Below are 16,141 nucleotides of genomic sequence, written 5' to 3' on the forward strand. Positions count from 1 at the left end.
GTACCTGTGAGAGCGGAAATTCATGGAATTCCTGGCTCCCTGCTGCCATGAGTGTGCCCCAAATTTTGTTTGCTATGCAGAAAAATTGGAAATAAATTTTCTGTCAGTATTCACAAGGAAACACCAGCTTGGGCAACAGGTGCCTTTTCATGATGCTGGGATTTGGAGGAACACATGATGTTACCCAGCATGGACAGTGATGATTTATTTAGTGCCTTTCATACTGGAATCTGTTTTCCCAGTTGTTCATGCTAATTTATTAATTCTAAAGCACATATTTGATCCCCATCATAATAGTATCTGAGAAGCTCATAATAACTCATGGGTCTTGTCATCACAACTTGACTGTAAACTAGGGAAGTATTATCCCAGTTTTACAGTTGGGGAAAAGAGACAGGCAGTAGATTAAGTGACTTGTCCAAGATCACACTGGAAGGCTGTAGCAAAGAATTTAACTAGATCATCCTTCCTCAGATTCTGGAACTAACATAGTTCGTTACCCAATATTTGGAAAAATCCCCAGTCTAGAAACCAATCGGCCTCCTTGCTGTACAGTATGGGAGCTTATAAGAAGCTATGTAGACATACCAATCTAGGTGCAAAAATGGAAGAGGCAAATCTTCATTTTGGAATCTGGGGGCCAGGGAAACAATAGAGAGATTTTCAGAGTCATAACGCAAGGCACTCCATTCCAAAGGTTAGTCAAACTAATTGTTAGATTCATCGTACTCCTCTAGAAATGTTTGTCACTCCTTTGAGCCTTGGCATGGACCTTTCTTGTCCTTGTGTCTATTAAGACTGTTTCTGATAGGAATTTGTTTTAAGTTCATAGTGTCAGCAAATTCCAGGTCTTTGTCTATTTCTGAGCCATTTCTGTAGTTGCACAGAGACAAAGCTGTGTTGAGGATTCTGTCCTCCTTTGGCCCCAGGTACAATCTGAAAGCTTAACTGAAACCCTTGCATCTACCATTCTCTTGACATAAAATACACGAATGTCTGGCTGACTTGGTCGAAAGAGCTCTGAATAACCTGATGCAGACATGTAGCAGTACAAATGTACTGTGTCTAATGTATGGGGTGTCTGTGCTCTGAGTGATTCTGTTAATGAATTGGGTTCAGTATCTGCTGAACAATGCTTTATTCCTCTTATCACTTCAGGCCATTAACGTACTACTTTGTCAGTATTACGAGGGGTATTATGTTTCATAATATTTTTTTAATGAATTTACGGTTGCACTCAAAATAAATGAAAGCAATCAACACTTACTTCAAGTGAAGGTGAAATGAGTACATCATATTTCTTGCAGTAGGTCCATATTTGCTGATGTATCTGTGTATTGTTTTTACTTTGCTTTCATTTGCTACTAAAATATTGATTTTTTTTAAAAAAAAATTATTTTTAAATTATAGCCAAATGTATCTATGGAGGCAGAGTGTTAGCAGAAGGTCAGAGAATTTTAACCAAGAGCTGCAGGGAATGCCGAGTAAGTTTTAATCTTATTAACTTCTGCTGTTGTTTAAATAAAAATGCAGTGCCCATAAATTACCATGATAACCTGGTATATTACTTTAGGCTTCCTTCATGCATATGTGGCATTCGTTCTTTTCTAATGCTGGTTGTGATGTCAGTGGAAGCTAGATGCACACAGACCAATCTGGAACATGGCCTATTTAGGATAATAAATCCTTTTTCTTTGCTTCTTACCTAGGAAATGGGAAGAGGTGCCATTTCAGGGCCAGATTCTGATCTCATCATTCTAAACTTTCAACGTGCAAGTAGTCAGGGTTTGAATCCTTGGAGTTACTCTGGATTTACACAAGGCCCTTATTTAAGCCCTGACTTACTCACATGTTGAAAGTTGAGAAGGTGTTTAAACATTTTGCTGTGTTGGAGCCTTACTAGAATGATCCACAGCACTTCTATGGAGTAGAACTTCTTCCTGTGAATAATCCTATATAAGGAAGCCTATGTTTGTTATCGGAAAAGTTACTCTCCCCCGTTTCTCAGTGGAATATATCTGAAATCAAATGTCAGTAATTTAATGGACCTACACCAGTTTACACCAACAGATTTTATCCTGCCTGTAATGTCTACACATTTTCTATATTTTCTACACTATAGAAATAAGGCCAACTGAACTCCTGAATATTCCAGCTGCTTCTTTTGTCAGTTGCAGTGTCACCAGTCACAGCAAATAGGGCAATTTTAGGAAGTGAAATTGTTGTTGATGTGAAGCAATGACGGTCAGACTTAAGCTCATCTCTTTTCTGTAGTTTTCCAATGAAGACATGAGCTTGGTTTGAATTGGTTTTGAACTTCTTCTGAATGATTTGATTTAGAGTCTCTTCTTTTCTTGATATGTGTTTGACCTGGCATTTTACCAGTCCTTGCTGTTAGTGCAGTGATATGCTGTGTTGTTCCTGCTGAAATTGTTTTGTCCAATCTTGAGTTGTAGGGCTCTCTTGGTGAGTCATAGCCAGTACCTTTTCATCTGGGTAGTTTGATAAAATGATTGACAGCGATCCCTCAGTTCACTGGTGTAACTTCATTGACTCTTGTGAGGGATTCCTGCTTTACACCAGTGAAAGTGGGATGAGAGTCAGCCCTAATGGCTCAGTTAATTCCCCTCTTTTCATGTGGGCACTCTTATAACATGACATGCACGGTATCCTCCTGCAGGGCACCTTTCCTCGTCACCTCCATTGAAGCATGTGCCCGCTTACATATGAACACAGCAGTTGACATCTCTGGGCTAATAAAGTATAACTGGGTAGCAGAGAGAGAGGGGAAAAAACCTCAGCAGCTCTTAATCTTGAGACTTCAACCCAAAGAAAGTCAGGGATGGTGTGTCCAAAATTTTCCATTCTTTGGTTCTGCTGAAGAAAAGTGGTCATACCTTTACAAGTGCTGCATGCTATTGCACATCTTACATACTTTAGACTTTGTAGGCCCAGTTTTGCCAACCTCAAAAATTCATAAATCATGAGTCAACCCCTAAAAATCATGAGTTTAGTAAAAGTAATTTTTGTGATCTTGTTTTTTGCTTTCTGGTTTCTGAGCCTTGAGGGTGCAGTGAGGTTACCTCTTCAAGCTATGGTCTGCAACCATGAAGGATAGAAACATTAAAAAAAAAAAGCTGAAATAGTCACATAATCTCTTGATTTCAGCATCTATCGCACTGAATATGGTGAGACTTGCAATACCACAATGGCAATGTTGCTGGCAAGCCTGCTCCCTCAAGAGGTCCTAGGTCTAACCTTGCTCCTTTGTCTTATTGGTAATTCATTTATTACCACCTCTTACAAAATTTAAAGCTAATACACAAGCCTGGTGTAAAAGCAGAAAGAAACCTTAGTATTTTATTTCTTTCAAATTTTTATTTAAATCTTGAAAGTGCTTATGCAGGGTAAGAAAGGAAAAAGTAGCTGTAATGGCTTGAGTTTGTGTTGTCTTTTCTTTAAACTGTGGGAATAAAAATGTTCAAGTAGATTAATTTTAGGTTTGATGTTACAGTGTAAAAAACTAAATTTACCCTGCTGCTTGTCACTTTATTATTTCTATTACTAAAGATAGCTAGAGCGGTGGATAGAAAACTGTGTGACCTTTGACATCAGATGTATTTTCATCAGTGTCTTTATTTTTAACATTATTTATTTCCAGAATGGAGTTTTAGTAAAACTAACAGAGACGTGTCCTCCATTGAACTGCTCAGAAAAAGATCACATTCTTCCAGAGAACCAGTGCTGCAACGTTTGCAGAGGTAAGCAGTACCTGCTTGGATGGGCTGTAGTCCTGGGGTCATTTCTAGGATGTGTTGTAATGAACCACTTCTCTTCATTTGATCAAACACTGGCTGCTTAAGTAACCTTTACCTGTAAACAATGTTCTCCATTTTACCAACCCGTGCTGGCCCTTTGGGAGAAAAAATTAACGGAGAAAAAAGTAACTTTTCTGGGCTAAGGAGAAAGAAGACAATGGACACTGTCTCCTGTTATCCACAAGTCCCAGTTAGGGATTATTTAACTTGAAAATAGGTATGTTCTGAGATGGTAAGATCGGATCCGAATGTTCTGAGTTTCAAGATGTTTGGATATGGATTTTGAGTTGGCCTATTTATAGAGGTAAGAGCTAGTGTGAAGTTCAGATCTCAGTCCAGCTCCAAATTTTGAAGTTGCTTGGATCTGGGATTTTGTTTAGACATAATATTAACTTACATATTACTCATTACAGGAAATTTCTGTTTCTATCTCTGCATCTAGATATACAGCTTGTAAGATCAGGGCTTTAGTCAATAAATATTGAATTAATGTGTGTGTGTAATTAAATATTTACTGAAGAAGGTCCTGACCTGGCAAGCATCTCCATGCTATTGTAGGAGCCTGCCATTTGAAGCAGCTTACAGGATTAGTTTCTAAGCATATAGAAATCATGAATTTTTAAGCAATTTTTAGAAACATCTGTAGCCATTGAAATAAGCAGTAAACGTTGCTGCTGCCTCTCTGAGGGTTGGCTGTCTTAATGATCATTTGTAGCAGATGGTCCAATTTGATCGAGTGCTGCTTCGATACTTAAAAGCATTGGAAATCTGCAAACTTCAAAGAAGAAAGATCAGTTCTGTAACTATAGAGGTAGGTTCTATATTATTGTGGGTACTCCTTTAGGTAGTCAGCCTAGGTACGCATATATTATATTCTAAAATGACCTGGTTGAGCTTGTCTTCAGGGGTTTTCAGACATAAAAGAAGGAAAATTTCTGCCACTGCTATGAACTCTGATTTCTAGTGCTTTCAAATGTTGAGGCTGATATTCAGTTCTATTCTGTATTATCAGAGTGTTTAGATGTCAGCTTTCTCTCTGGGTTGTTTCATTGTTGTTCTTTTTTATTTGTTTTATCTTGTTTACAGCTGGGTATACTAAACAGAATATCTAATATATTACACTGAAGTTTTTCTTTAAACAGAACACGTCTTCTGTTGGGTTGGCTCGTCCATCAGGCAGTGAAACCTGAAGAAATAGTGGACTTTATGATAAATATTTAGGGCTTCAGCTCCCACGAGTTCAAATAGATGGGGAGCATGTGATTCTCTCTGCAGAGTTTTAACACGCTATCCCTGATTCAGCAAAGCATTTAAGAACTCGGATGGGGGAGAGCCCTCAGTAATCTGCAAGGATGACTGCTCTTCAAGCCTATGACCTATTTTATTGTGTGAGAGAGCAATTTGGAGGCAAACCTGAAACAAGTCTGATATTTAATATAGTCATTTGAATCATTTTAACAACTGAAATCCTAAATGGAGTGTAGGAGCAAATATGCAAAGAAACATACAGTAACTTACATTTGTCTTTCAAAATAGATTTACCCTAGAAAACTTAAAAAAAAATCAGTTGGATTTTCCAATCCATGTTTATCAGTAACTAATTGCCATCCATAGTTGAATGGTAAATCCATCAGTTTGCACTTGTTGACCTATAGCAAGTCTTTTTTTTTGCAAGTCTCTACCACTTTGTTTTCATTAGGGCTCAGTCATGGTATTGCAAGTGCTTATTTAGTACAACAGTGGGCACTATGAAATACCCTATGGTATATAGATAAGTTCCTACACTATCCTTATCCAATTCTATCATGTGCTTTCCCTCTTTTTCTCCTGCCCTCCCCTACACATATTCATCCAAACTTCTTATAGTCAGGTTACATCCCTTCTGCCTGAATTTTCATAGTTAATATAACATGTTTTGCAGCCTGTATACTGCTGGTTGCTGAACTACAGCAAAATTGATAATCTAATGAATGAATAAATGTGAGGAAAGGGGGAAAAGAAGCAAGGAAATATGGTAGCATTGTGTTCTTACACCATGCCTGTTGACCAAAGGGTTTTTTATGGTAGCCATCTCTATACTAATAAAGTACATTGCATAATACATGGTATCCCACAAGAGAAGAAAAATCTGTTGTTTTCATAGACTTATGTTGTGAGTCAGCAAAGTATCAGTGAAATAGTGTAATAGACCCAGCTGGTAGACTTGCTATTCACTCATTATTGTTGAAATGCTTGGAAGAGTAATTACTGCAGATGAGTATTTCTCTTTCTCCTTCACCTCTCTCCTTCTCGGATCAGAGGCATGCGCAGGATCTGGCCTTGACCAATTACTAGTAATGCATCAGCAGAGTGGACATTTGATATAAAAGTACAGCTGTAGGGTGGAGTTAACCTTGATAACTTTGAGAAAATTAATAGTTGTTCCATTAGACACAAATAACTTGGGATTGCTTTAATATCAAAGAAGAATTTTCAGCATAAAATGAACAAATGTGTAACTTACTTTCCACAAATCCTTTAAGTAGTCCGCTTTGGTTTATTTTTATTGCCAAAAAAGCAAATGCAATAACGGTAAAATAGTATTGCAAAAATGTGTTGTGCCTCTTTTATGTGTTGCTAGAGCTATTGACTAATTTTTAATGGTAGATTGGATCCTACATCTCCTTTTCTTGTCCAGTGAGTCATTCAAATAAAGTTTCAAATGAGAATTTTGTTGCTGCTACTTAGTTTTTTTGTGTCACCAATCTCAGCAAACTGAGCATTCAGTCATCCTCTCCTCCTCAAGAGTGGGGGAGTGATAATAATAAAGTGGTGAGAAACACTCAATTTCTATGTAAAGTAATTTGTGTTTGGTATCTAGTAATATCGTTTGGCTGATGGATTTAGATTGGCTACTGACACTAGTTGGCAGCAATTGTAGAATATTCCTGATGAGCTGAAATGTGCATTTTATTGAAGAAAATAGTGGTGTAATACAAAAATATGGCCTCAGTTACCCTTGCATTTATTAGTTTTAAGGAAAAAGGTTTCTGATTTTTCAACTGCAGCTCAAGGAGGCTCTTCAATTAGCATATCTCTCCCGGTCTAGCTGTGAGGCTCAAGATTTTTCTGACTAGAAGAAATATGAAATGAGTGTTGCTTTCTCAGAAACAGAAATAATACCTTTCTTGTGTATTGCTGTGGGAATTTGAGCTATTTTAAGATTTTCATTTTATTAAGGCTCTGATGGAGTTTGAGAAGTATGAATTAATTATTTCCTACACATAAGCACAAGAATGCTTAAGATTTAAAAAGTGCTTTATATCGTCAAAGCATTCTGCACATGTTAATTTATTAAACCTTGTAATGCTCTTGTGTTGCTATACAGCTACTGCACAAGAGGGATGTGTTTTAAATAGTTTCTATATACACCAAAAGAATTAGAAAGGATGTTGTTTGATGTTGCCTCTCTGAGCTCTGGGTCCACAATCTCCAAAAATATGAAAGGAATAAGAAGAGTTCAGCTGCTAATACTTTCCACAGCACAAAAGACTAAAGTTGCTAGTTCACAATTATATGGTTCTTCATCTGAGTTTGCCTTCTGATGTACAAGCTCATGCAATAACATCTGACGCAAATCTATATTTGTAACAGTTTTGAGGGTAAAATGTCTCTTGACATTTTAAATGAACTGGGGGGATGGGGAAGAGGCGGGGGCGGGGGAATTATTACTGTAGAGTTCTAATCAAAATTTGCTATTTGCATTCTTTTGAATTCACTGTTTACTTGTTCAGCACTCAGTGATTGACACCATGGATAGATAGGTACCAGCATCAATTCATCTAAGCATTGAAGTCTATTCCTATACAGTAAAGTATTTAAACACATACCTTATCAACTAATCAATGGAATATAGGCACGTGCCTAACTATAAGCATGTGCTTAAGTGCTTTGATGACCTTGGATGGATTCAATCTCATACTTAAGTGCTTTGCTGAATCACAGCCTCTAGAAGGTGGGGAAAACATAACAAGTTGTGTTCTCCTACAGTACATTCACATAGCAGGCACCCATAATTTGGCTGCTAATAGGAAGGTTTGAGAAGCAGTCAGGCCAATGATGACACAGCTCTCCAGATGAAGAGCCAAAATAGCTGTAGAGAGAGAGTGTGAAGAGCCGCATATTATATATTCATTTTTATATATCTGTCTATCTGTGTATAGATAAATAGATATAGTACACTAAATGTAGTGATAAAAATAACATTACAGGACATTTCGGACAAAAACCAATAAAAAAGTCTCTAGTCACTTAAAAAATTCATGGCCAGTCCATAGATCTTCAGAGAACTTGACAAGGAACAAACATCAAATTTAAAAAAAAAGCCCTTTAAAAATACAGTAATATTCTCACACTAAAAAAAAAAAAAAGCATCCTCACCATGTATTTTAAATTTAACACTACTGCCCTATTATGTCCTGTGAGGTTTGTTTTTTTTTAAATTAAACTGAACTGAGAAGTAAATTAGCACAATCTGAAGTGCCTGTTTCACTCCAGCTTGTTGATCTCTGATATGGTTTTCTTATTTATTTTATTATTGTTATTTTTTTACTTATGAAGATTATGGCTTTTTTATACTTTTAACAATTCAGGTCGGTCTCAGATTGCAAATATGAGAGGTTCAAAAACAATAAGGGAGAGACTCATTTCTCAGAATAATTGCTTTAGCCTAGCAAACAATAACCTTTGAATTTTCTTTAGAGAAACACAGTGTAAACCAGGTACATGCTGATTCTTTTTTTGCCCTGGAATTTCAATATGACATCTGTGTTGGCTGCCTTATTCTACATCTATGAAAACTTTGAGTTTACGGTGCTTTAGCCCATCTCCCCCCGGCTCTAACCCAATGCCCCACTCCTCCCCCAGAGCAAGGCATCCTCAGGCCCTCTTCTTCCCCCCCCCCCCCCCAACCAGGACCAGCTCTAGGTTTTTTGCCTCCCAAAGCAAAAAAAAATTTTGGCCACCCCCCTTTTTTTGTTGTCTTTTACATGTTTGCACTTTGCAGTGGTTTTGTTTTTTTTTGTTTTGTTTTTTTCTGACTGTTTAAAATTTAAAAAAAAATGAAAACAGAAAATTTATAGCTAGTGAAATAAAACAATCTCCTGCTAGTGTACTAATTTAATTTTAACAAAATCACAATTACAAACAAGTTGGGTTCAACTATACATTGTAATGAAAAACATGAGTGTCTTCCCTAAGCACCCCTCACTCCCGACCCACAGCACCCACAGCCCTCCCAGCCATCCCAACCCTACTCCCCCCCCCCCCCACCTACTGGTGCCCCTCACTCCTGACCCACAGTCAGGCCAGCCATGGGCTCCCTCCACCAGCTGCCAGTTCCCCTCTCTCCCGTCCCACAGCCCTGGTTATCCCCGCTTCGCCCTACCCCCGCTGCCCGGGGACCAGTACCTGGAGGCTGACCCCTCCTGACAAATTCCCTCGGGGTCTTCCTTGAAGAGCTTGGGGGGCCTGCTTGGCTTTGAACTGGAGGTTGCTGATGAAGATGGGGAAGTAGCCGGCCTCCCAGAGGCAGCTCAGGCTGGGCCCAAGCTGGCCCAGGAGCTGGCCACCTGCAGCTGCCATGGCCGTGGCCGGAGGGGAGACCGCGCTTCCTGCATCGGGGCCATCCCCCCGCGGGCAGGCCTGACCCGAAGTAGGCGGCGGAGCCGGGCAGCAGCAGGAGGTAGAGGGCGGACAGCAGGCTCCGGGCGCGCATGGTGCCAGTGCCGTGCAGCAGGTAGTGGCATCTTTCGTGGCCCTTTAAAATTGGCAGGGCGGGGCCGGGCATTGCCAGGGGTGGCTGCTTACCTGGAAATGTGCCACACCATGCTTGATTTGCTGGTGCCTAGAGCCAGCCCTGACTCTGACTCAGTCCGCTTCCTCTCCCCCAGAGCTTGGCACCTCCAACCTCCTCCCCTCCCCCAGAGCCAGGCACACCCAGTCCCCTCCCACTTTAACCCAATGCCTGGGTCCCAGAGCTGCCGCCACCATGCGCTTTGTCCTCCAGGTGCTGGGGCGCGTGCTAGATTGGCCAGCCGTGAGCAGTCCGGGCATACGACTCAGAATTAGCAAGAGCTGCATTTCTTTAAGCAAAGAGCCACGGGTTGGCCACCCCTGCCCTACACACACATACACAGTTACAGAGATGTAGTATCTAGATAGAAGAAACATAACTGCATTTCCTAGGTATGTCCCCCTGCCATGTTAAACCTGCTTTTCATGGGCAGAGGAATAATGCCTACAAAGTCCCTGCACAGGAGAGGCTCTGAAACTGACACACAAAGCCACAGTGCAGCACTTAAGATTTTGTACCTAAATGCACATTGCCTGCCTTCCTGGCATTAATTTTAATTTGTTCTGTAAGAGCCTAGTACAATATGGTGTGGAAAGAATATATATGCCTTCACAAACATGTTTTGCCATTTCCTGTTTCTTACAGTTCTTAACAACTTTAGCCAAATGCTATGGGAAATGAGGAGCTGACCTTAGCAGCCGGCTTTAAAATCCAGGTCTGATGATTGTGCTTCACAAGTCACTTATAGTAACAAACATTAAGCCAGTCTACAGACGGAGTGGGGTATACTTGTATAATTAGGAATTCACAGTGACACAACAAGAAAGTTCTCTAGAGTCTCTAATTAAATATAGTTAGAGAACTGGAACATTAATTGTTTCTGTTCTGCTGTTTATCACAGCTTGTAAGCTTGGACAAATGATAAAAGACAGGCTGATTTTGAGAACAGTTCAATCTCAGATATTGTTGATAACTAGAAAGGGAACAAAAGAATTGAGGATTTGCCTGGGGAACTTTTAAAAGGTAGCAGTGGTCCAAGATGGATAGTTAGGAGAACACACATCTATATCAAATTGCTTAATTTTAGAGGTGACAAATAAGCAAGAGAGAGAGAGTCCTTTAAAATATCCTGTGGTACTAAGAACTAATCAAGGATTCTAGACTTTGGAGAAAATTCTGATTAAGAGATGGGCAGTTGGAGAAATGATGAGCAAATCAATCTCAATCTACTGACCCCTGATTGACTTAAAAAGGGAAATACCACTTTTGGAAGTGATATCATGAGCTTTTGTGGGCACAACCCACTTCTTCAGATTTTTTGTTAGCCTCTAAGGTGCTGCAGGACTATTTGTTGTTTAAGTTTTTTCAGTTGCATACTAACACAACTACCCCTCTGAAATTTTTGTATCTCTCTAATGAGGAAAATTGTGATCACTAGAGTAAAAAAGAATATCAGAATCTTAGTCTTCCAGAGTAGGAAACCAGATAACTGCAATTAACAATATTATTAGAGAAACTTGCTAAAAAAGGTAAAATGTACTAAGTGTACATATTTTGGATGAGAGAGAATGTCTAAATGTTTGCCATAGTTTGGCAAATTCTCTGGTTGGACACCAGCCAGGTCACGAAGGTGCCGGAGTCAGAGGTTCAACCTGTATTACGGAATTATAATTGAGCACATACTTTGGGTTTCAACAGAGTAAAGAAAGATCAGGTATTGAAATTCATAGTGCAATGTGTGATTCCATTCCTGTAAAATTCATGGTAAATCTTGGAAGTGATCTGTACATTTTAAAGAGTCCAAAGAACCTTAATGTCCAAGAATCCAAAGTGAATATAGAATTTCAGCCTGGTAGGTTTTTGTAGAAGGAAGATGGAAATTTGCAAACAAGTTCTGAAGTAGTACTCTGGGTGGGGAGGTGAATTCATCTTGATAGAATAGCTCCCCTGCTGTGACACTATATCACAACAAAAGTAGAGATAATCATATATTGCAGAGGGTTTTTAATTTATTCCACCACTAATGGCGGAATGGAACTCGGCGCTAGTCTGACATGTTAAAGTACAGCAAAATATTCGGAGAAGTCTTCCTTGTGAGTATATCTTCTTGTTCCAATGAAAAGCTTCCTTGGCTTCCTCTCTTCTAACCAAACCTTTGATTCTCCATTATTATGTACAAATTTGTTGAAAAATAGCAATTTAGTGTGCCTTAAGAGTAACTGTAATTGTAGTGCTGAAATGTGCCCTGGAAAGGTGGTTGAAAAGGAATGTGGAGCATCTTCTCTTGGTCAACATATTGCAACATCATTCTTATTTGCTGGGGATTTGGCTACTCTTCATACTTGAATACGATGGCCAGAGGCATCCAAGAACAAAATGACATTCCCCATAATTAAGTGGATTCAGAAAAGCTTATGTAGACTAGTTTTTGCCAAGTGAAATGAAGGAGAATTCCACAGTAGAATGCCTGGAGGATACCATCACAAAACTCATAGCAGTGTAAGGTATACATATTAATGCTGATTATTTGAGTTCAGCATGTACTAATACATGGTTGAATGTACTTTGTATTTCAGGTCATAATTTTTGTGCAGAAGGTCACAGATGTGGTGAAAATTCGGAGTGCAAAAATTGGAATACAAAAGCTACTTGTGAATGCAAGACTGGTTATATTTCTATCCAGGGGGACTCTGCATATTGTGAAGGTAAACAAGATATTCTGTGAAGTAAATTCTTAACATCTACTAAGGAATGTACTGTTAAGTAAATGGCTGCAGAATGCATTTTGTTATGAAAGTCCAGTTTTTATTATGGTGTTTGTGATACAGACTAGCTCTCTATGAATCTGTGCATGGAAACCTGAGTTAACCAAGATAAGTGAACAGTTTGCTGGGAGACTGCGTGTCCATAGGCATTTCTATTGTCATGTTGTGATTTTCTTTAGAATATCCCTTTCAGACAGTGAGTGGCACTTATGCTCTAGGTGGTGTGCAGAAGCTGAGGCATCTTTCTCAGATATAGAGCTAATTATGGAGGTGGCAGTTTTGTGAGTGATGTTAACAGCACCAAGAAAGAAATCCGCAGTGCCTTTGATGGGTAGAGATGTTATGATTTTGCACAGATACATTAACCTGTAGTCCTTCCTTCCTGCAAGTCAGGTAACTTTCCACAATGGTCTTAATGTTGCAGAGAGCAGACATATTTCCCAGGAGGCTCTGTTCTGTATTGCTGAGCTACTTCTGTTTGCTAATGATGTACTGTTCTGCCTCAGGAAAGAATGCAGTGTGGCTTTGCTCTCATTTGCTCTCTTAGGGCTAAATCCTCAGCACCAACCTATAGCTTGCTCTTATTTTCTGATGTGTTACTCGTTACCGTATAATCTTTTTAGTATGTAAAATCAGTATACAGAACATTCTGTTTTGTCTGTAAAGTATGTGGTTTTAAAACATGTCTCAGTCATTGGGGTCTTAATGTTGGATTTTTGGCTTTTTTACACTATTTCTCCAGCTTCCTACTTCCATCCGTACTGTTGATGGAAAAGAGATGACACTTTTGACAGATTGATAAAAAAATATACTGTAAGAATGAGATGACAAGACTGAAGCATATGAAACAGATATGTTTATACTTACACCAGCTGAGCTTAAATGATCCCATTGTTTGGAGATTTTTTTTTTTAAACCACATATAAGTGATCAGGACTGTTGTAGATATGATGAACAAAGGTAGTCTGCAAATTATAACAAAATATTGCCTTGTTGGTGCATCACTTAGAACATAAACCAACCCCTCAATTCTGTACATGCTTTCAGAGAATTCAGAAGATTTCTAATTATTTACTTCTTGGAGTAACAGCAAAGATACAGCATACAGTGCGTCCCCACTCTAAGTTGCCCCGGCATACATCCGTTCTGCACTAAAGTAGTTGACGCTTGTAGGAACGGGTGTGTTATACGTCCTCCCATCCCCTGCTTATGGGATCTGCAGGTGGGATCCCCTAGTGGGGGTCTCTAGCCTGACAAATCAATTAGCTCAGCAGTGTTTCCATTATTCCCATGTAAAACAGAACCCCTTTAACCATTCACAGAAAACCCCTGTGCAAAGCCCGTTTATCTCTCAGATCTGCCTCTCTTACCTAATTACTATAATCTATCTGCCAATTCTATTGAATAGCACTCAATTCACAGTCATTTGATTCAATTCTGCTTTCAAAAACATGCTCAACTGCAATTGAGATCAATGAGGCCCATGTACATGCTTCTGAGGGCAGAATTTGACTTGGTATAGGCCACAGTATTGGATTTCATGCAGATTTGTACTCAAGAGTATATCAAGATTCCTGTATCTGTTGTTTACATATTAAATGTAATACATCTTAATAGATTCAGATACATATCTGTAGAACCAGATAAAATACTCATAGTAAGCACTGGTAATATTCCAAATTCAGTTCTGTTGCTCCTCCTAAGCCTTGAAATATAGTGGCATGTATGATCACTTCTGAGACATATAGACTATAATATCTTGTATTATGACATATCTAGGTACAGTGGCACTTCAGTTCAGAATTCTGAGGATCATTAAATCTCAGCTACCAGGTTTCATATGTCATCTGACATTATTTGAACCTTTTTATATATATTTTAATGTGTGGTACTGTTCTTTCTTCCCCATATCATACAGTCATTGCTGTTGACTTCTGCTGATACAAGTTTTGCCTGCCTTTCATGTTATACTGCCAGCCCGCATTTGCTTGCATATTGTTTGATATTGTAGCATCTTTTCTAAAGACTTTCATTGAGTCTGCTATTTGATTTTGTTTCTTAATGTAATTTTGTACCATTATATTTTCATAGTTGGATTGAAACTTTGCCATGGGATAACTTTACTGAATGTGTCATCACACTTCAAAAAATTCTGAAAGACAGCTATGATTCATTCTCCTGAGCAGCTTCTTTTCAAATGGCCATTTTAATGCATGCATAAACTGTGTTAAAACAAGCATCTGAATAGAAAATAGTTGGTTATGCCTTTGGGATAACCATCTCTTAAAACTATATTTAAAAAATATCGAGATGTTTCTTAGCAAAGAAACATCTTATCAGAATAATTAAAGAAAGTGATTAGAGATCTGTACAGTATTAAAGAGGAAATAAACCCCTACTCTTTTTACTCATTAAATGTAGTAGGTTTTTGTTTCACTGACTTTTCCTCTACTTGCTTTGTCTCCCTCCAATAAGCATAGAGTTTGACATTTTCAAAGTGATGAACTAATGTTAAGTAAATAGTCTTCACAGATCCTTTTGGGGAGCAAAACTAGTATCAACTTCTTTTTGGAGATGGAGATACCAACCAAAGCATGGAAAATTTAAAGACCCTTTGTTGAATCATGCGTGTATTCCGCCACCATTTGCAACTGAACAAAGTTGCATGTGCACAGGCAGACTTGAGGTCTTGCGAATGTGGGGATTTGCAGTTGTAGTGTATCGCTGGAAATCAGACCGTAGCTTATCCAATATGATGGAGCGAGTTAGTAGCAGAACTAGAATCAAAGAGAAGTCCCCATGCCATTCTGTTTCCTCTTCAAAACTGTGCTGCCTCTAAAATAAACATTGTAATACTTTGCACTCTTCTGGTGAAGAATGTCAAAGCATTTTATAAATATTAATGAGATAATCTTCATAATGCAATGTGTGAGACAAATGTTTCTCTCTCACAGCCCAGGCCACTTAACTCGTAGTCCTGTGCTTTAGCCACATGATCCTCTTGCCTTCTAGATGCTCATAGGAGCTGATCTTTCTCTCATTGAAGTCATGGGGCATTTCATCTTGGATGTCAGTGGGAGACAAGATAATTTATAACTTTTCTCCACTTTTTCAGTTATGTTTCCCTCTCCCCCCCCCCCTTTTTTTTCTTTTTTTAGTTTGTTGGGAGCAAGGGCTTGTTTATATGTCAACATTATCATAAATGTGTAAGAGTTGTGGGGAAAAAGTACCTTTAAAAAGAAATATTTGTATAAAAAAACAACCTAATTAACCAACCTCTCCCCACAGAGAAAACCACAGATGAAAATGATTTAAAAAAATCACAAGTTACCTGGTCATGCTGCAGAGCAATACCTTTTTCCCAGTTAGGTTAATCAACATTGCACTGAACTTTCCTTTGGTAACAGAGGACTTTTTATATTACATCTGTTGATCACGGTAAAGGGAAGTTATGATTCATAGTCTCATTTTGTTAGTATTTTTACAAGCTATTTTTATCTCAGTTAAAGTTGAGTGACAGGTGCACTCAAAGTCTTCTCCCAATGCATCAGTTAGTGGACATAACTAAGAAGCTTTTGTGAATTTGAATTGATCTTTTTGAACCAAGTAACCAAAAACAATATTTTATAACAGGAAAAAATAAAATTTCCATAAAACTAACAAGATTGGTTGCTTATATTGGTCTATGATTAGGACAGGACAGGACATGCCTGCCAGAGTTCTGT

The 16,141-nt window shown here is 38.7% G+C and overlaps 1 protein-coding gene across 4 annotated transcripts in view; it reads left to right on the forward strand.

Moving 5' to 3' along the window:
* NELL1 (neural EGFL like 1) overlaps positions 1-16,141 on the forward strand; it is a 464,201-nt gene that overhangs the window by 111,284 nt on the left and 336,776 nt on the right. For all 4 annotated transcript variants that reach the window (XM_075927741.2, XM_075927743.2, XM_075927742.2 and 1 more), the window contains exons 10-12: positions 1,411-1,484; positions 3,662-3,761; positions 12,228-12,356. In XM_075927741.2, coding sequence (XP_075783856.1) covers positions 1,411-1,484; positions 3,662-3,761; positions 12,228-12,356 — 303 coding nt within the window. The remainder of the gene's footprint in view (positions 1-1,410; positions 1,485-3,661; positions 3,762-12,227; positions 12,357-16,141) is intronic.

This window comes from Pelodiscus sinensis, chromosome 5 (genome assembly GCF_052426305.1).
Source record: "Pelodiscus sinensis isolate ZL-2025 chromosome 5, ASM5242630v1, whole genome shotgun sequence".
NCBI lineage: Eukaryota > Metazoa > Chordata > Testudines > Trionychidae > Pelodiscus > Pelodiscus sinensis.